The sequence below is a fragment of the Callospermophilus lateralis genome, chromosome 3 (genome assembly GCF_048772815.1).
Source record: "Callospermophilus lateralis isolate mCalLat2 chromosome 3, mCalLat2.hap1, whole genome shotgun sequence".
NCBI classification, from domain to species: domain Eukaryota; kingdom Metazoa; phylum Chordata; class Mammalia; order Rodentia; family Sciuridae; genus Callospermophilus; species Callospermophilus lateralis.
In genome coordinates, this window is record NC_135307.1 from 148373336 (window position 1) to 148392982 (window position 19647).

The 19647-nt window shown below is 39.6% G+C and overlaps 2 protein-coding genes across 3 annotated transcripts in view; one reads left to right on the forward strand and one right to left on the reverse strand.

Moving 5' to 3' along the window:
- The window catches only part of Fan1 (FANCD2 and FANCI associated nuclease 1), a 41505-nt gene extending 30556 nt beyond the window's left edge, over positions 1-10949 (forward strand). The window contains exon 14 of the mRNA XM_076851433.2: positions 10470-10949. Within this exon, the coding sequence (XP_076707548.2) occupies positions 10470-10607 (138 nt within the window). The 3' untranslated portion in view covers positions 10608-10949. The remainder of the gene's footprint in view (positions 1-10469) is intronic.
- A 636-nt stretch (positions 10950-11585) lies between these two features.
- Mtmr10 (myotubularin related protein 10) overlaps positions 11586-19647 on the reverse strand; it is a 51954-nt gene continuing 43892 nt past the window's right edge. For both annotated transcript variants that reach the window (XM_076851434.2, XM_076851435.2), the window contains 2 exons: positions 15808-15990; positions 11586-14685 (listed from right to left, as the gene is read on the reverse strand). In XM_076851434.2, the coding sequence (XP_076707549.2) occupies positions 14089-14685; positions 15808-15990 (780 nt within the window). In that variant the 3' untranslated portion in view covers positions 11586-14088. The remainder of the gene's footprint in view (positions 14686-15807; positions 15991-19647) is intronic.

Sequence of the window (19647 nt, forward strand, 5' to 3'; positions counted from 1 at the left end):
GGTCCTGAGTTTGATTCCCTAGCATCCAAAAAAACAGAAAAAAGAAAAACCCACAACTTTCTGCTTTCCCTTTTGATTTCTTTTTTGAACCACAACTTGATTACAAGTGAGTCATTTTATCTAGTTATCTTTCAGCTGTTGATTTGTGCTTTCCTCCTACTAAAATCAGAGGGTATGTTTTATATGACTAGGATCCTAGCAAATTGAGACTTAGACATTTTATATAGTCTTACTTACACAGTTTGCTTTGGTGACTCTTCTGTTTGCAAACTTAAATATGTGTTTAACTTGTTGGGAAAGAGGAACAGTATTTTAAAATGTCAATCAGTTATCTAAGGTTGATTTATACTGTTGTTTGAGTTTTCTGTGTCCTTACTGTTCCTTATTAACTTGCTCTATAAACTTTTGAGAGAAGAACATTAACATCTCTGATTATAACTGTGAATTTGTATGTTTCTTCTTGCATCTCTATCAATATTTGCTTCATGCATTTTGAAATTAGGATTAGATGCATAAATTTAGGATTGTCAGGTCCTTTTGACAAATCAACCCTTTTATCATTTTGAAATGTCCTTCCTTTATTCCTGATAATTTTTTTTTAATTTAGAAATCAAATTTCTCAGCATTCTTTTGATTAGTGTTAATATGATACATCTTTTTCCACACTTGTACTGTTTGGGAGGCGGTATTGCGGGTTGAACTCAGGGGCACTTGACCACCAAATCACATCCCCAGCACTGAATTGCTTAGTGCCTTGCTTTTGCTGAGGCTGGCTTTGAACTCAGGATCCTCCTGCCTCCAAAATATCTGCTGGGATTATAGGTGTACACCACTATGTTTGGCTTCCATTCTTTCACTTTTAATCTGTTTTATCTTTATATTTCTAAGAGTTTCTTATAGGCAGCGTATAATTGCATCTTGCCTTTTAGTCTTTTTAATCCAGCCTAACTTTTGCCTTTTAATCGTGATGTCTGGAATATTTAAATTTAATGTAATTACTGAAATGCTTGGTTTTGAATCTTAATATTTGTTTTCTCTTTGTCTCAGGTCTCTTTTGTTCTCCCCTTTCTTCTTTTTCTTTTAAAGATTGCATTTTTTATCTTAACTTATAGGATACAACTCTGTTGTGTTTTTTACATGGTCATACTAATCTTAAAAGTTACTGTCTACCTTCAAGTGATACTACACCATTTCATGTATGGTATGAATAACTGTGCGACAGATTATTCTTATATCTATCTCCCTCCTAGCATTTGTGTTCTCATGCATTTCACTTCTACACTTAATAAATTCTGTAACACATTATTTTTGCTTTCTGCAGCTGAGTTAAATACTTAATGGGTCTATTTACACACGTAGACCAGTTCTAATGCTTGTTATTCCTTTGTACAGATCCACATTTCCCTTTGGTATCATTTTCCTAGTTGAAAAATTTCCTTTAACATTTTCTTGAAGCAGAGGTCTTCCAATCATATTTTTTAGGTCTTGTAGGAATTCTGAAAAGTCTTTATTTAGCCATTATTTTTGGAAGATTATTTTCTCTGTGCACAGAATTCTATGTTGACAATTCTTTTAATATTTTTTTTTCAAGGTGCATGATTTTATTTTATTTTATTTTTTTATTTTTATTTATTTTTTTTTAATTAATTTTTATTGTAGGTTGTTCAAAACATTACATAGTTCTTGATATATCATATTTCACACTTTGATTCAAGTGGGATATGAACTCCCATTTTTACCCCATATACAGATTGCAGAATCACTTCAGTTGCACAACCATTGATTTACATATTGCCATTCTGGAGTCTGTTGTATTCTGCTGCCTTTCCTATCCTCTACTATCCCCCCTCCCCCCTCCCCTCCCCTCTTCTCTCTCTACCCCCTCTACTGTAATTCATTTCTCCCCCTTATATTTTCCCTCCTTTCCCCTCACTTCCTCTTGTATGTAATTTTGTATACCCCTGAGGGTCTCCTTCCATTTACATGCAATTTCCCTTCTCTCTCCCTTTCCCTCCCACCTCTCATCCCTGTTTAATGTTAATCTTCTCCTCATGCTCTTCTTCCCTACTCTGTTCTTAGTTACTCTCCTTATATCAAAGAAGACATTTGGCATTTGTTTTTAAGGGATTGGCTAGCTTCACTTAGCATAATCTGCTCTAATGCCATCCATTTCCCTCCAAATTCTATGATTTTGTCATTTCTTAATGAAGAGTAATACTCCATTGTGTATAAATGCCACATTTTTTTTATCCATTCGTCTATTGAAGGGCATCTAGGTTGGTTCCACAGTCTTGCTATTGTGAATTGTGCTGCTATGAACATGGATGTAGCAGTGTCCCTATAGTGTGCTCTTTTTAGGTCTTTAGGGAATAGACCGAGTAGTGGAATAGCTGGATCAAATGGTGGTTCCATTCCGAGCTTTCCAAGAAATCTCCATACTGCTTTCCAAATTGGCCGCACCAATTTGCAGTCCCACCAGCAATGTACAAGAGTACCCTTTTCCCCACATCCTCGCCAGCACTTGTTGCTGTTTGACTTCCTAATGGCTGCCAATCTTACTGGAGTGAGATGGTATCTTAGGGTGGTTTTGATTTGCATTTCTCTGACTGCTAGAGATGGTGAGCATTTTTTCATATACTTGTTGATTGATTGTATGTCCTCCTCTGAGAAATTTCTGTTCAGGTCCTTGGCCCATTTGTTGATTGGGTTATTCGTTATCTCATTGTCTAATTTTTTTAGTTCTTTGTATATTCTGGATATTAGGGCTCTGTCTGAAGTGTGAGGAGTAAAGATTTGTTCCCAGGACGTAGGCTCCCTATTTACCTCTCTTATTGTTTCTTTTGCTGAGAAAAAACTTTTTAGTTTGAGTAAGTCCCATTTGTTGATTCTAGTTATTAACTGTTGTGCTATGGGTGTCCTATTGAGGAATTTGGAGCCCAACCCCACAGTATGTAGATCATAGCCAACTTTTTCTTCTATCAGACGCCATGTCTCTGATTTGATATCAAGTTCCTTGATCCACTTTGAGTTAACTTTTGTGCATGGCGAGAGAAAGGGATTCAGTTTCATTTTGTTGCATATGGATTTCCAGTTTTCCCAACACCATTTGTTGAAGATGCTATCCTTCTTCCATTTCATGCTTTTAGCCCCTTTATCAAATATAAGATAGTTGTAGTTTTGTGGATTGGTTTCTGTGTCCTCTATTCTGTACCATTGGTCCACCTGCCTGTTTTGGTACCAGTACCATGCTGTTTTTGTTACTATTGCTCTGTAGTATAGTTTGAAGTCTGGTATAGCTATACCGCCTGATTCACATTTCCTGCTTAGCATTGTTTTTGCTATTCTGGGTCTTTTATTTTTCCATATGAATTTCATGATTGCTTTCTCTATTTCTACAAGAAATGCCGTTGGGATTTTGATTGGCATTGCATTAAACCTATAGAGAACTTTTGGTAATATCGCCATTTTGATGATGTTACTTCTACCTATCCATGAACAGGGTATATTTTTCCATCTTCTAAGATCTTCTTCTATTTCTCTCTTTAGGGTTCTGTAGTTTTCATTGTATAAGTCTTTCACCTCTTTTGTTAGGTTGATTCCCAAGTATTTTATTTTCTTTGAGGATATTGTGAATGGGGTGGTTGTCCTCATTTCCATTTCAGAGGATTTGTTGCTGATATACAGGAATGCCTTTGATTTATGCGTGTTGATTTTATAGCCTGCCACTTTGCTGAATTCATTTATTAGCTCTAATAGTTTCTTTGTAGACCATTTTGGGTCTGCTAGGTATAGAATCATGTCATCTGCAAATAGTGATAATTTGAGTTCTTCTTTTCCTATTTTTATGCCTTTAATTTCTTTCGTCTGTCTAATTGCTCTGGCCAGTGATTCGAGAACTATGTTGAACAGAAGTGGTGAGAGAGGGCATCCCTGTCTTGTTCCAGATTTTAGAGGGAATGCCTTCAGTTTTTCTCCATTCAGAATGATGCTAGCCTGAGGCTTAGCATAGATTGCTTTTACAATGTTGAGGTATGTTCCTGTTATCCCTAGTTTTTCTAGAGTTTTGAACATAAAGGGATGCTGTACTTTGTCGAATGCTTTTTCCGCATCTATCGAGATGACCATATGGTTCTTATTTTTAAGCCTGTTGATGTGGTGAATAACATTTATTGATTTCCGTATATTGAACCAACCTTGCATCCCAGGGATAAATCCTACCTGATCATGGTGCACAATTTTTTTGATATGTTTTTGTATCCGGTTCGCCAGAAGTTTATTGAGGATTTTTGCATCTAGGTTCATTAGAGATATTGGTCTGTAGTTTTCTTTCTTTGAAGTGTCTTTGTCTGGTTTAGGAATCAGGGTGATGTTGGCCTCATAGAATGAATTTGGAAGTTCTCCCTCTTTTTCTATTTCCTGAAATAGCTTGAAAACTATTGGTGTTAATTCCTCTTTAAAGGTTTTGAAAAACTCTGCTGTATACCCATCCGGTCCTGGGCTTTTCTTAGTTGGTAGTCTTTTGATGGTATCTTCTATTTCCTCAATTGATATTGGTCTGTTTAGGTTGTCAATATCCTCCTGACTCAATCTGGGCAAATCATATGACTTAAGAAATTTATCGATGCCTTCACTATCTTCTATTTTATTGGAGTATAAGGATTCAAAATAATTTCTGATAATCTTCTGTATTTCTGAAGTGTCTGTTGTGATATTGCCTTTTTCATCCCGTATGCTGGTAATTTGAGTTCTCTCTCTTCTTCTCTTTGTTAGCGTGGCTAAGGGTCTGTCGATTTTATTTATTTTTTCAAAGAACCAACTTTTAGTTTTGTCAATTTTTTCAATTGTTTCTTTCGTTTCGATTTCATTAATTTCAGCTCTGATTTTAATTATTTCTTGTCTTCTACTTCTTTTGCTGTTGTTTTGCTCTTCTTTTTCTAGGATTTTGAGTTGAAGTATTAGATCATTTATTTGTTGGTTTTTTCTTTTTTTAAGGAATGAACTCCAAGCAATAAATTTTCCTCTTAGAACTGCTTTCAATGTGTCCCATAGATTCCGATATGTTGTGTCTGTGTTTTCATTTATCTCTAAGAATTTTTTAATTTCCTCCTTGATGTCTTCTATAACCCATTGATCATTCAGTAACCTATTGTTCATTCTCCAGGTGATGCATGATTTTTCCTTACTTCTTTTATCGTTGATTTTCAATTTCATTCCATTATGATCAGATAATATGCATGGTATTATCTCTACTCCTTTATATTGTCTAAGAGTTGCCCTGTGACATAATATATGATCTATTTTTGAGAAGGATCCATGTGCTGCTGAGAAAAAAGTGTAACTGCTTGATGTTGGGTGGTATATTCTATATATGTCAATTAAGTCTAGGTTATTAATTGTGTTATTGAGCTCTATAGTTTCCTTATTCAACTTTTGTTTGGAAGATCTGTCCAGTGGTGAGAGAGGTGTGTTGAAGTCTCCCATGATTATTGTATGGTGGTCTATTAGACTCTTGAACTTGAGAAGAGTTTGTTTGATGAACATAGCTGCACCATTGTTTGGGGCATATATATTTATGATTGTTATGTCTTGTTGGTGTATGGTTCCCTTGAGAAGTATGTAGTGTCCCTCTTCATCCCTTTTGATTAACTTTGGCTTGAAATCTATTTTATTTGAAATGAGTATGGACACTCCTGCTTGTTTCCGAAGTCCATATGAGTGATATGATTTTTCCCAACCTTTCACCTTCAGTCTATGTATGTCTTTTCCTATCAAATGCGTCTCCTGAAGGCAGCATATTGTTGGGTCTTGTTTAGTGATCCATTCTGCTAGCCTGTGTCTCTTAATTGGTGAGTTTAAGCCATTAACATTTAGAGTTATTATTGAGATATGGGTTGTTCTTCCAGCCATATTTGTTTATTTATGTTACTAAACATGGTTTGTTTTCCTCTTTGATTATTCCCCCCCACCTTTACTGTACTACCTCCCGCTGTTGGTTTTCATTGATATTTTCCATTTCCTCTTCCTGTAATATTTTGCCGAGGATGTTTTGAAGAGATGGTTTTCTAGCTGCAAATTCTTTTAACTTTTGTTTATCATGGAAGGTTTTAATTTCATCTTCCATCCTGAAGCTTAATTTCGCAGGATACACAATTCTTGGTTGGAACCCCTTTTCTTTCAGTGTTTGAAATATGTTATTCCAGGATCTTCTAGCTTTCAGAGTCTGTGTTGAAAGATCAGCTGTTATCCTGATTGGTTTACCCCTAAATGTAATCTGCTTCCTTTCTCTTGTAGCTTTTAAAATTCTCTCCTTATTCTGTATGTTGGGCATCTTCATTATAATGTGTCTAGGTGTGGATCTCTTATGATTTTGCACATTCGGCGTCCTGTAGGCTTCTAGGATTTGGGATTCTGTCTCATTCTTCAAGTCTGGGAAGTTTTCTCGTATTATTTCGTTGAATAGATTGCTCATTCCTTTGGTTTGGACCTCAATACCTTCCTGTATCCCCATGACCCTTAAGTTGGGTCTCTTTATGTTATCCCATATTTCTTGAATGTTCTGCTCATGGTTTCTTAACAGCTTTGCTGAGCTGTCTATGTTCTTCTCCAGTTGAAATACTTTGTCTTCATTGTCTGATGTTCTATCTTCTAAGTGTTCTACTCTGCTGGTAGTATTCTCAATTGAGTTTTTAAGTTGGTTTATTGTTTCCTGCATTTCCAGGATTTCTGTTTGTTTGTTTTTTATAACCTCTATCTCCCTGTATAATTGATCTTTTGCTTCTTGGATTTGTTTATGTAATTCATTGTCGAAGTGGTCTTTCATTGTCTGATTTTGCTGTCTAATGTCTTCCTTGAGACTCCAGATCATCTGAAGCATGTATATCCTGAATTCTTTATCTGACATTCCATCTGCTGCAGATATTACCTCTTCTAAAGTTGAGTTGACCTGCATTGCTTGTGGTCCTTTCTTTCCTTGTCTTTTCATACTGATCGCGTTTCTTTCTGCTTGGTGAAACTGTTGTGTTGTTGGTTTTTCCCCCTATATATTTATATTGCTCTTGTATAGCTGCAAAGTCTCCCTCGCAGGCTTTGGCGGTGGCTCTGCCCCTCCTCCAATTGAGGCAATGTGCCTTCCACGCCAGGAGGCCGCTGTACCTGTACTTTCGATGGGCCTGTTCTTTCGGTGGTCACAGGTCCGCCTACCTTGCAGGCGTGAGCAGCAGCTTTGCCCCTCCGCTGGCCACTAGGCCTGTTCTGTCTGTCGGTTGCAGATCTGTCTACCTAAAAGGCGCTGGTGGCGGCTCTGCCCCTCCCCCGACCGGGGCGATGTATCTGGCGGGCCACTGGGCCTGTTTTGTTGGTGGTCACGGTTCCGCCTACCTTGCACACGCGTGGAGCAGCTGTTTCATTAGTGCCTGGGCACACTCTCCTTGTTTGTCTCCCTCAGGCCCTAAGTTTGTAGAGCTTGGGGCTGAGAACCACCAGCAAATTTGCTTACCTTCTGGTAGCCACGCCCCCGTATCTGGTGCAAGAGACCTCAGTTGTCAGCACTGGTGGGAGCTGTAGCTGGGAGACCCGCGCCGCGCGGCTCCCGCTGGCTCCTGCGTCAGCGCCGCCTCAGCTCCCGCCGGTTCCGTGCCGCTGCCGCGGTTCCCGCCAGCTCCGGCCGGCTCCCTTGCCGCTCCTGCTAATTTAGAATCCGCTGGGAAGGAATCTCTTTGGCCGATCTTTGGTGACTTCCCCTCTCTGCTATGGCGGGCCCCTGGCTCCTTGCAGGAGTGACCGAAGGGAGAGGTGGAACTGGCTTGTCTCTGGTCTGACACAATCTCTTGTTTTAGATCCCAGTTCGCTAATTCATAGAGGCTTGGTTAGATTTCCTTCCCATCCTCTCAAGGGGGGGAGCCCTTTCCCGGGTGGGCAGGGCCGTTAGCAGAGCCGGAAGGGCACGGGCCTTCTGTCGGGCCAGGCGGGGACCCTTCTGGCTGCGCTGGGCCGCCGGGGGCGCCCACAGAGCCAGGCAGATGGCGTCCGCGTGGCTAAGAGCCGGGCGGGGTGACCCTTCGCAGAGCGGGCGGGCCGCCAGGAGTGCCGGGATGGTGGGAGCTGTCTGCCGGCCGGGCAGGGACCCTTCTCGATGAGCAGGGCCGCTGGGGGCGCTTGTAAAGCCGGGCGGCTGCAGCCTCGTGGCTAAGACCCAGGCGGGCGGGGTGGCTGTTTGCAGGGCAAGAGCGGGACCGCCAGGGTAGCCGGGATGGCGGAAACTGTCTGTTGGCCGGGCAGGGACCCTTCTCGAGGAGCAGGGCCGCCGGGGGCGCTTGTAAAGCCGGGCGGCTGCAGCCTCGTGGCTAAGAACCAGGTGGGCGGGGTGGCTGTTTGCAGAGCAAGAGCGGGATGGCTGGAGCTGTCTGCCGGCCTGGCGGGGACCCTTCTCGCCGAGCAGGGCCGCCGGGGGCGCTTGTAAAGCCGGGTGGCTGCAGCCGCGTGGCTAAGACCCAGGCGGGCGGGGTGGCTGTTTGCAGGGCAAGAGCGGGACCGCCAGGGTAGCCGGGATGGCGGAAACTGTCTGTTGGCCGGGCAGGGACCCTTCTCACTGAGCAGGGCCGCCGGGGGCGCTTGTAAAGCCGGGCGGCTGCAGCCTCGTGGCTAAGAACCAGGTGGGCGGGGTGGCTGTTTGCAGAGCAAGAGCGGGATGGCTGGAGCTGTCTGCCGGCCTGGCGGGGATCCTTCTCGCCGAGCAGGGCCGCCGGGGGCGCTTGTAAAGCCGGGTGGCTGCAGCCGCGTGGCTAAGACCCAGGCGGGCGGGGTGGCTGTTTGCAGGGCAAGAGCGGGACCGCCAGGGTAGCCGGGATGGCGGAAGCTGTCTGTCGGCCGGGCAGGGACCCTTCTCGCCGAGCAGGGTCGCCGGGGGCGCTTGTAAAGCCGGGCGGCTGCAGCCTCGTGGCTAAGAACCAGGCGGGCGGGGTGGCTGTTTGCAGAACAAGAGTGGAATGGCGGGAGCTGTCTGCCGGCCGGGCGGGGACCCTTCTCTCCGAGCAGGGCCGCCGGGGGCGCTTGTAAAGCCGGGCGGCTGCAGCCTCGTGGCTAAGAACCAGGCGGGTGGGGTGGCTGTTCGCCGAGCGAGAGCAGGGCCGCCAGGGTAGCCGGGATGGCGGGAGCTGTCTGCTGGCCGGGCGGGGACCCTTCTGCCGCGCTGCTCTGGGCCGCCTGCCGCTTGCAGAAGCGGCGGGTGGCCGCGGGATTGGACTCTGAGCCCGCGCTGCCAGTCAAGTTTCACTTGTCTGGGGCAAACTGTCACGTCTAATAAACTTACTAATTCTCGGCAGGTCTCCTTTCAACGGAATTTTGCTAGAAGATCCTCAGTAGGTAGAATGTAGCTGTTTTAATGGGTGTTTCTGATCCCGTTAATGTGGAGATATTGAAAGTGCAGCTTCCTCGCCGGCCGCCATGTTGGATCCCCCCTCTTTTAATATTTTTAAAATACTGGTTCACTCTCTTCTAGCTAGCATTTTAAAAATCCTGGCTGTTTCTAAAGATAATCCCTTTATTGATGATTATACTTTTTAATCATTGTATTTCTTAGAGTAGTAGTATTCTTGATATTTCTGTGCTTGGGATTCATTAAGGTTTTGTGCTTCTAGTTTTCATCATATCTGGAAAAATTTTGGCCATTACTCAGTAAAAATAATTTTTTTTTCTCCTCTCTTTCCTTTGGGGACTCTAAATGTTCATTAGGCTACAGAATACTGTTTTAAAAAGTTTTTTCTATACTTCCCCTGGGATTGTTTTTATTTCTGTCTCCTAGTTCAGTAGTGTGCAGTGAACAGAACTGACAGAGTTCCTACCTTTATGGAACTGATCTGTAATAAAAATATCTATCTTGTGATAAATTGCCATGAAATAAATAAGTACATGAAGCTCCATCCATCTCCTTAGAGATATGGTGGACTTGTAAGATGGGTTTAAGCTGCTTGAAAAATAAGAAATCAGGCATATGAAAAACAGGGAGAAATGTCCTTTAATAGAGGAATAGTGTGAGGGCCCTTGGAAAGGTCATAGGTTAATCTGAAAGGAGGCCTTTGGAATGATTAGCAGGGCCCAGATCCTAGTTTTGTAGGTTAGGATAAGAAATTTAGATTCAGTTGTAAATATAACAAGTAATTGGATGGTTTTAAATAGGGGGGTAACAATAATATTTGCTTTAAAATAAATTTTCAATAGTTTTATACTAAGGATCAATTTGCAAATTCCTTATGAATAACTGCCTAGTTTCTACAGAACAGAAATAATTCTCAATTTTTTTGCATATGTATTGCTTTGTATATGTAAAGAGTAGTGTAATAGAGTAAGCCATTTATAAATAATTGTCAGTGAAATGATTATAGCTAACATCTGGGTAATTGTTCAGTTTCAGTAAAATACTAATTTTTAAAAAGTTTCAGTAAAATACTAATTTTTAAAAATTTATCTTCCAGCTTGTAGAAGTTAAAGGCCCCAGTGATCGACTTTCACAAAAGCAAATGATCTGGTTGGATGAATTGCAGAAGTTGGGGGCTGAAGTAGAAGTCTGCCATGTTGTTGCAGTTGGAGCTAAGAGCAAAGGCCTCAGCTAAAGCCATCAAATTGGGAATATTTAGTCATACAGTAATATTTTTAAAAGCATAAAGTAGTATCATATTGTATTTAATTTTGATTTTGTCGTCAGTTATAAATCTGAATGACTAATTGATCATTGTATAGTGTCTGTGTCTCGGAGAACTTGGTGTCTATTTGAAATACATGAATTGATCCCACACAGTGGGTAATGGTCTTTTTATAAATGGTCAAAACTCCGTTGGACATTTTAGGAGCTGGATACATCTATGCCAATAAATTAGACTTAAGAAAAATAAAAGCAAAAACAAAATGAAAACATGATTCATAGCTTTCAGCTTAGGTCTTCTATAAAAGTAACAAACAATTTGGAAACGAAGATCCTTGAATTCAAGTCTTTCTATACTGTTTTACACATTTAGCTGTTAAATATTCTTGTTTTGTGACTACTCAAGAAGGGCAGAAACAACAGTGCGGATTCAGATTGCCTCAGGAATTACACAGTTCTCCTGAGTTTCTTAACTTCTTATAGTATAGCATCTGTAGATGCTTACTATTACCAGTTAGGGCAAGATCGCCAACAGCATGAGCAGTCTTTTTCAAGGCAGTTGTTACTCCTCATCCTCTATGTTGAATCAAGGCTGCTCATCACCATTGTTGGGTCTCAAACATGGTAGAAAGGTGATTTAAACAAATGCTAGGCCCAGGATGTGGACTAGAGTCCTTGGTCTCCCATAGACTGGGAACTTCTGGGAGAAACTTAACTCCCAGTTTTTGTGTTTATTAAATGGAAGGACCAGTTAGGGCATGGTCTATTACTACCCACATGGCCTAAATACAGCCATTTCTAAAATGTAAAAATTGTTACTGATCATGACTCCATTTTAGAGGGCAAGCAAAACCCTGTGTGAATGAGGCAGTATGTATAGGTAAGAGAGGTATTTACACATCTTCAGTCACTGTGCTCTGGCAGATTTCATGTTAATAATTATGACAAATAATTTCATGGAAATTTTATTCAGCATCAAAATTTCCTTCACATTCATTCTGCTGAACAAGATCTTGCCTACTCGTCCTACTTTAACTCAAGTCATCAGTTTTAGGCACAAAGGTTTTTGTTTTCTAAGTCAAGTTTTAACTACTTGAGGTTACTGCCACAGCAAGAAGATTTTGTTGAAAGTTGTGTTGAACAGTTTTCACCATGTTAGTACAAATTAATATCCTTTCCTTAAGTAAAGTTAGTCAGACAATTTTGGTTTTAAAATTGGTTCCCATCATAAAACAACAGTGAGACACTGTACATCTTTAAGTCCAACACTAGGAAGTCCAATGCCATCTGGCCTTTGCCTGGATTCCATCACCACAGGCTCCACACGGCCACGGGGACTAGGTGTGTTGAGCTCTCTTTGGTACATTGCACGCAGCCATACTTACCATTTCTGTCACCACAGTGTCATTTTTGTTCATAGAGATTCCAAGCAGCTTTATAATGGCCCAGACTTAAGGCTGTTAATAGTTGTTTTTCATATTATGCACAATGAATTGTGACACAATAATCATGATAATAACAACTATTCAGTAAAAATAAGACAAACCCCATATTTTACTACATTTGATTATCATACAAAAATATGCATTTTTCTATTTTAAAACAGTATTAATAGTACCTAATCTTTTTTAAACTTATAAATTCACACACACACACATAAAAATCTAAAAGAGTTGAAATAAATGTGTGAGGAAAGAAAATTATACAGAAATAGGTGTTCAATTCAAAAAATAAATTTAGAACAATTTATAATAATAAAAAAGCAGCTTAGTGAAGAAGGGGGAATTATTATTAAAATTTCAATAGCAGAAAATACTATGGTGTCTTAAAGGGGTTGGGGCTGGTTTCTAATCAAGAATTATAAAATCTTTAGTGACAATAATGTTATTTGTACATACTGAAAATAGCTCTTGTTGGCTTTAAAAACATTGCATTTATCCACAAAATGATAAATTTCCTAAGACACTTTTAAGAACAAACAATTTTTAAAAGGCAAAAAAGTAGAAATAGCTGTTTAGTACACATATAGGTAAAACTATCCTGAAAAAAACTTGTTTGGGAAAAGGAAATAAGCTAACTAGATACTTTACTATAATTTTTTTTTTTTCAAAATTCTTAAGATGGCAGTTTAAGGAACTTTAACATAGTCAGATTTGAATACACGTATCTTTTTAAAGGAGCTTAAGCTTCGACCTTGGCTAGGTTCTTGTAGTTTGAAAACGGGAATTTCAGATCAGGAATATACCTTTTTAAATTTATTGGTCTCCTCTTAATATTGCTGTCAAAAGTCAGGAAAGCATGTGAGGGAGTTCTTTGTATTAGAACAGCAGTATTTCGAGAGAAGTACACTTTTATTTCTCCTGTTCTTTATTTGTAAGCATTAAGAACTTTAGGAGAAGCACTTCTGTGCAGGTGCCCTGACTTTTGACTTCACTAGTTATTTCCATGGTGTGCCTGCCAGCAACACTTTACCAGGCTGGGAATGCTGACAGGGAAGCCAAGGATGCCTCCAAGCAGGCCTTGCAGTCTATGCAGACAGCACTCTACTGTCTAGGAACCAGTCTGCCAGAGCTAAGGCTGGATGGCCTGACAAACTTCTCAGGATTAGAACTCAGGCTGCTGTGTCCTCAGTGATTTTCAAAAGGACAGAAATTTGACTTTGGGAACTCCTGGCTACTGTTATGAAGCTTAGTATGAAAAACCTATTTTCAGTATTTTAACTTCCTAATTTTAAAAAGTGAAATTAGATTTCCTGTGTTATTCATATCTTAATGTCAAAGGCACTTGTTTTATTATCTACAGTGAATACTTGGAAGTTACAGTACACACTGTTTTAAAGTTAGTCCTGTGGAGTTAAAAGCAAGCTCATGATTTCAAAACACAGTAATCTAAGTACCCAAACAAGGTGATCTAAAATAATAAATTTGGTCTCAAAATAATGAATGAATTGAACTCAATTTGAGAAACAAAGTGACCAGAAAAAATACAGGAATACCTACTGAAGTCTTTTGGGGGTTTTCCTAGAGATTCCTGGAAATATACTAAATACTAATTTCTTAACTTTCTGATGTCTACTTCTTTAGGTTGGTAATCCAACCAAGTATCTAGTAAGCTTTAGTAGGGGGTACAAAGAATGGATGCAGACAAAAATAAATATAGTAGAGAAAACCTGATTGGTTTGATCATAGTTAAAAGAATGGAGAACGTTGTCTGCACATCATCTAAAATAAGCCAGAACTCTAATGCTAGAGAACATAAAAAACAAAAATTGCGTTTCTCTTAAAGCCACTGTAAAGGGAGAGTGATTCAACATATTTTTAAAATATTAGTGCAAATTTCATCTATTATTCATATATATAAAATTATCAGTTTTAAATGCCTAGGTTAACAATTTTGATTCAGAGGGAAAAATTTATAGAGCTTCCCTTCAAATGTTCAGAAAATACTACATTTTAGTCTTCATTTGCAAGTGTCTCAGTAGATAACCATATTTTGGCCCCACTTAAAAATTTGCTTAATGGCGTTCCTGAAATACTTCGTCTGCACAGATTTCCTACAGGAGAAAACGGAAAGGAAGAGGAGAGAAACTCTGGTGTCCCGGAGGTGTCATGAGGGCCGCTGGCTCTGAAATACATCCTGCTGTGGTCCAGCTCTGCATAGCAGGCTTCTAAGGGGCCGCTCCGCTGCTGCCGCAGCATCCTACTGAGCACATCAACTTCATCAGCCAGAAGGGAGAGCTTGTGAAAGGCGGTGATGGAGCCCCCAAGGTTGATCTGAGCCTCAGGGATCCAGCGGAAGTAGCACAGTTTCCACAGTTTTATGTGTGTTCCAGAGAGATGCGGCAGTATAACCCCGTGCAGGTCAGCTGGTTTAGAAAACCATTCTCTAAAATACTGCTCCATATCACTGTTCTGGCTGTCAGTGTGCTGAAGTGGGTCTGGCTTTAGTTTTAATATTAATGAATTTCTCCTGGGCAGTAATTCTTGGTCACTGATGATTCCATTCTTTATAGAAGATGGCATTCCTCTTAGTGTGGAGCTGTAGCTTTTCTACAGAGAAAAGAGATCTTGGCATTATTTTCCTGGAGCGTCCCTTTTTAAGAAAGACCAAAGGTACAATGGCAAACATAAACTCAGTATTTATGGAACATGGATGGAATTTCAGCCGCAGAGAACATTTTCATTCCTTCCCTTATGCTTAATGCTTATTCCAATTCTCCTTCCCTGGAATAACACTGTTTTTAGGGGTTAACTCTCCTTAAGGCTCTAACACCTGAATAGGGGTAGGAAGGTGAGTGAGTAATCCTTGAGTGCACATTTATGGCTTCTGAGTTAGGAAAAAACAACAACAACAACAACAACAACAAAACTAGGCTTGGCTAATTCTAGAAAGAATGGGCAGACTAGATGTGTTTCAGAAAACAGGGTTCTAGGCACAAAGTATGATCTGCCTACTCTCAGTTGCTGATTAGGCTTTGTGAGCCTCACACACCAAGAAGAAAAGTCAAATATGGTTAAATTAGTAAAAAAGGAAATGATCCCTCAAAACCCTGCATTAACAGTGTTACTTGGGAAGTGACTTTACTGTTTGTTTTTTTTTTTTTTAAGAATTGTTTATTTTCTTTTAGTGAGATCTGCAGTTTATCATATTTGCTATATTCTTTCAAGTTTTCTAGAAATAAGTACTCATCTTTGACTATGGCTCTCATTAATGTACCTCTAAATAGCAACTTCTTTTTCCCTTTTTTAATTGATTCTTTTTAGCTACACATGACAACAGAATTTATTTTGACATAATTATAAAAACATGCAATATAATTTGTTCTAATTCAGTCCCCGGCACTTCCCCTTCCCATCCCTTCCTCCCACCCCTTGTTTCCTTCCCTCTATTCTACTGATCTTTCTGCTATTTTAGTTTTTTTTTTTTTTTAAATTCGTGTCTTATGGATGTACATGTTGGTGAGATTCACTCTGGTATATGTATGTAGGAATGTGAGGTCAGATTTATTCTACTGTCTTTGGGGAGATAAAAATTAGAAGAAAGATCAATGGAATGACTACTTTTAATACCTGTGTTCTGAAAAAGGTGTTTTAGTTATGTGTGAGCCAACATGAGGTTTTTGTTGTTGGTGCCCTATTGGAACCAACAACAAAACAAAACCAACAACCAACCTTCGTTCGCTTAAAAGACTTCATTGAGCCATTCTGTATGCAAGGTGTACTCTTTCCAATGTAGAAGGGGTTGTGGAAAAGCGTCCGATCCTTTGCTGTGAACTGAAGAGACCAGTCCCAAACTGAGGGGAATTTTAAACCCTTTTCATCACCCAATTGGATATTTTTGCTTATAGCAAATTCCTGCAAAATAAAACATTTGAACATGTGTGAAAGGATGCACAGCTAAAGATTTTCTCATTTCGGCTCCTTTCTTTTGATGAGCCCTCTTCATTATGCAGGTGAAAGGTTCTGAACTAGAGCATCCAAAACCCCCAGAACAATACTTGTTGCCCTGTGAGCAAATGCAACAGACTCTTCATCAAGCTCCCAGCCTTCAAACCAGGAAGACAATAAGGATGTTAATAAGAGAAGATACCATAAAAAGTCTTAGAATGAGCCAATCCCCCCACTCGAATGATGAAGCCTGGTGGTCTGGTTTTCACACAATAAATGGAGGCAACCTAAGGCCATGGGGTGAAATCCAGGCCCTCACTGTGGAGAAGGGCATAGGGCTCCTCTGGATGGCAGCCTCCAGAAAACTCAAATTAAGCATTCACCTTTAACAGTGTGGAGAAAGGACCCTCATCTTAACTAATGCAGGCTACCTCAAGTTTATGCATAACAGTTCCCTGGAGGAAATAATACCTGAGTTTGTGGATTGTAGGAAATGATTTTTATTTTCTGTTCTATATATTTCAATACTTTCCAAATTTGCTACAAAACAAAAATAAGTTTTTTAATAAATTACTAAAAATGCAAAGAATAAATATTTTTAAAAGTACAGCAATTAGAAGACTGTGGCTGTGTCACAACTAGGCATATTCTTTACTGCAATGATGGCTTAGAATCATCAAAAAATGGTTAACCTATGAAATGGCAGTGCATTTTTAAGAAGCTTTAAAAATATTCTTATTTCAAATAATTAAAAATTCATTAAGCAAATGTACTTAAAAGGTTTTTTTTTAGTTATTTGAAATTTTGTCCTATATAGGGATGGATAAAAACAACCCATCTTCTTTAAATTGTTGAAATCAAGTAAAACAGAAGCCTCAAATTCCTTAGCAAAGTATATAAAAATCACTTTTTTAAAAAAAATATGAAAACTGAAAATATGTATCTCCAAGGAAAATCAGATTTTCCACAAATAGCTCCTGACCACTAATGTCCAAGGTGGCCTCAGAATGGAAAAAACAGGAACTACCATTGGCTTATGGCAAACATGTAGAAGGGGAAGAGTACAGCAGTTATGTTAGTACCCAGGAGGGATTCCTGGTAGTATGTGTCTGAGAAACAACTTTTGAAATAGCCAAATTAAAAAAAAAATACAGCACTATGACATGAAACAGAAAGAAGATGTAATACTATAAAAACTCTACCTTTTATTTCTAATAAAGATCTATTTGTCAGTAAATCTTGACATATCCAGAATCTAGTCAAGTAGTAGGGATAAGCAACAGTATCTCTGGGCCCAAGTTCTTCACTCAGGAGTCCACCCAAAGCAATGCCATGTCATCAGGACACCAAAGCCAATGTCCTCTCATTGGACAGTTTAGTCAAATGTGGCGGTAGGCATCCTGGTCCCTTGTCCCTTTCCCACACTCCCACTGTGTGTCTGTGTGCACGGGTGAACAGCTGTGTGCACAGGGCAGCAAAGGAAAAGGTGGAGAGAGCTGAGGGGCAAGCAGAGCCCAGGAAAGGCACAAAAATGATGACAGTGTGTAATAAATGAAAGCAAGGAACTGGAAGAACATTATCTTAGAAATAAGTAAGCTTTACTAGCTTTACGTAGCTCTCTTCATCACTGGTTCTCAGTTCAGTTTTTGGAAAGGTTCAATCCTTTTAAGAAAGCAGGTTTATATAAATTTCCTTCCCAAGGTATTCAATCTAAAACATGGAGAGGAATAAGTTTCTCTGAGCCCTGAGCTCCCCAAGAGTGGCAATGCTGGGCCAGCCTTCCCTCCTTACCTTCTGTGTTCTAAGAACTGGCTTCCATGCCTGAGATGAGACCAGCCTCCACTCTCCCTCACAGAGCCCATTTTCTGCCTCTATAATCAAACCCCGCGTTTAGGCCTTTTCTTTGGGATGCTCCTCATTAATGAAATTCTCCCTACTGTGAGTACTAATACTCCATTTTGTCTTTCATACCTACAATCCAGAAAAACTCCTCTCTCTCCAGAATAATTTACAAAATATTTCACAATTTACAAAACATTTTCATCTTGTACAATGAGGCCAAAACATGACTATTAGATTGATGGATCTAAGTTACAGATGATGAACCCGGGCTCACAGGTTTAATCTTGAGCAAACTGGAGGCTTAGAATTTTTCTAGACCAGGACCTTAATACTGAGGCTAAAGACCCCAGGGCTCACTGTGATGAAAATCCCCTTCTCATGAGTTTCCCTCATGCTTATATGGGCTGCCCTTTGATTTCTCTCCCTGGTCATTGCAGTATTTATGGGTGAGACTTGTTGACTCACAGGAAGGTAGATACAACTGTGTTCAGAAGGTTTCTACACACATCAAGCAGGAGAAAATTTCTAGTTTGGCACGAGATTCTCCTTAATACTAACTGATTCTGACTGTAGGTCAATAAACTATTATCATATAGTTATAACCATACCTAAAAGTGAAATGCCATGTGACAGAAGAGACTCTGAGAACACATGGTTAAGGGAATGCCCAGAGTTTCGATCTACTGCAGTACCTACTCTTCATTTCTTTTCTTTAGAACATGGGATTTAACTCAGGGACACTTTGCCACTGAGCTATATCCCCAGTCATTTCATTTTTATCAAGACAGGGCCTCTCTAAATTATTTTTCAGGCCTTGCTAATGTACCCAAGCTGGCCTTAAACTTACAATCCTACTGCTTCAGACTTCCAAGTAACTGGGATTACAGGTATGTGCCACCATATCCAGCCTCTACACTTCATCACCAAACTTCCTGCTCCTTGACTCTCAAAGAGAAATGATCTTACATGGCACACCTTTTATTCACTGATTTAGGAAATAATGTCTTTAGACAACACCATTTTTATTAACCAACCCAAATGTGAAAATATAAATCCCAAAACACAACACATAAGGTGGTTAAAGTAATTTACATTCTTGATCGGTGGACTGGAAAACGATGGAAGTGAGTTAGGCAGTGAATCCCTAACTCCTCAAAACACAGTATGAAGGCAGCACAGGAAAAGCAGAATTGAGAGGGATTTAAGAGAAAGTAGCTCACAAAGTAGTTCTTTGTTTAAAAAGTGAGAACTAAATCAATAGATGGGTAGACATACAAACAATATGAAAAAGGAAGGAAACAAACCATCCCAAACAGCCCATAATGCTTCAATAATTGACTTCATTGATACCACAGTGGAGCAGATGTCAGAGAAAGAATTTGGAAAGCTCATAGTGAAAATGTTTTATGAATTAGAAGAAGATGTAAGGAGTAAAATCAGAGAAAATACAGCAAGTGAAAGATCACATCAATAAAGAGATAGAGATTCTGAAAGAGAACAAAACAGAAATCCTTAAAATGAAAGAATCAATAAACCACATTAAAAATTCAATGAAAAACATCACCAATAGATTGGAGCACATTAAAAGTAGATTTTCAGGACTTCATACATGGTATATAACCTTGAAAATAAAGTCAAGCATAAAGAAAAGATGTTCCATGAACAGAATATTCAAGAAATATGGGATAACATTAAAAGGTTGAGTTGAAGATTTATTGGGATAAATGAAAGCTGTGAAATACAAGCTAAATTGATGCATAATCTTTCAATTAAATAATATCA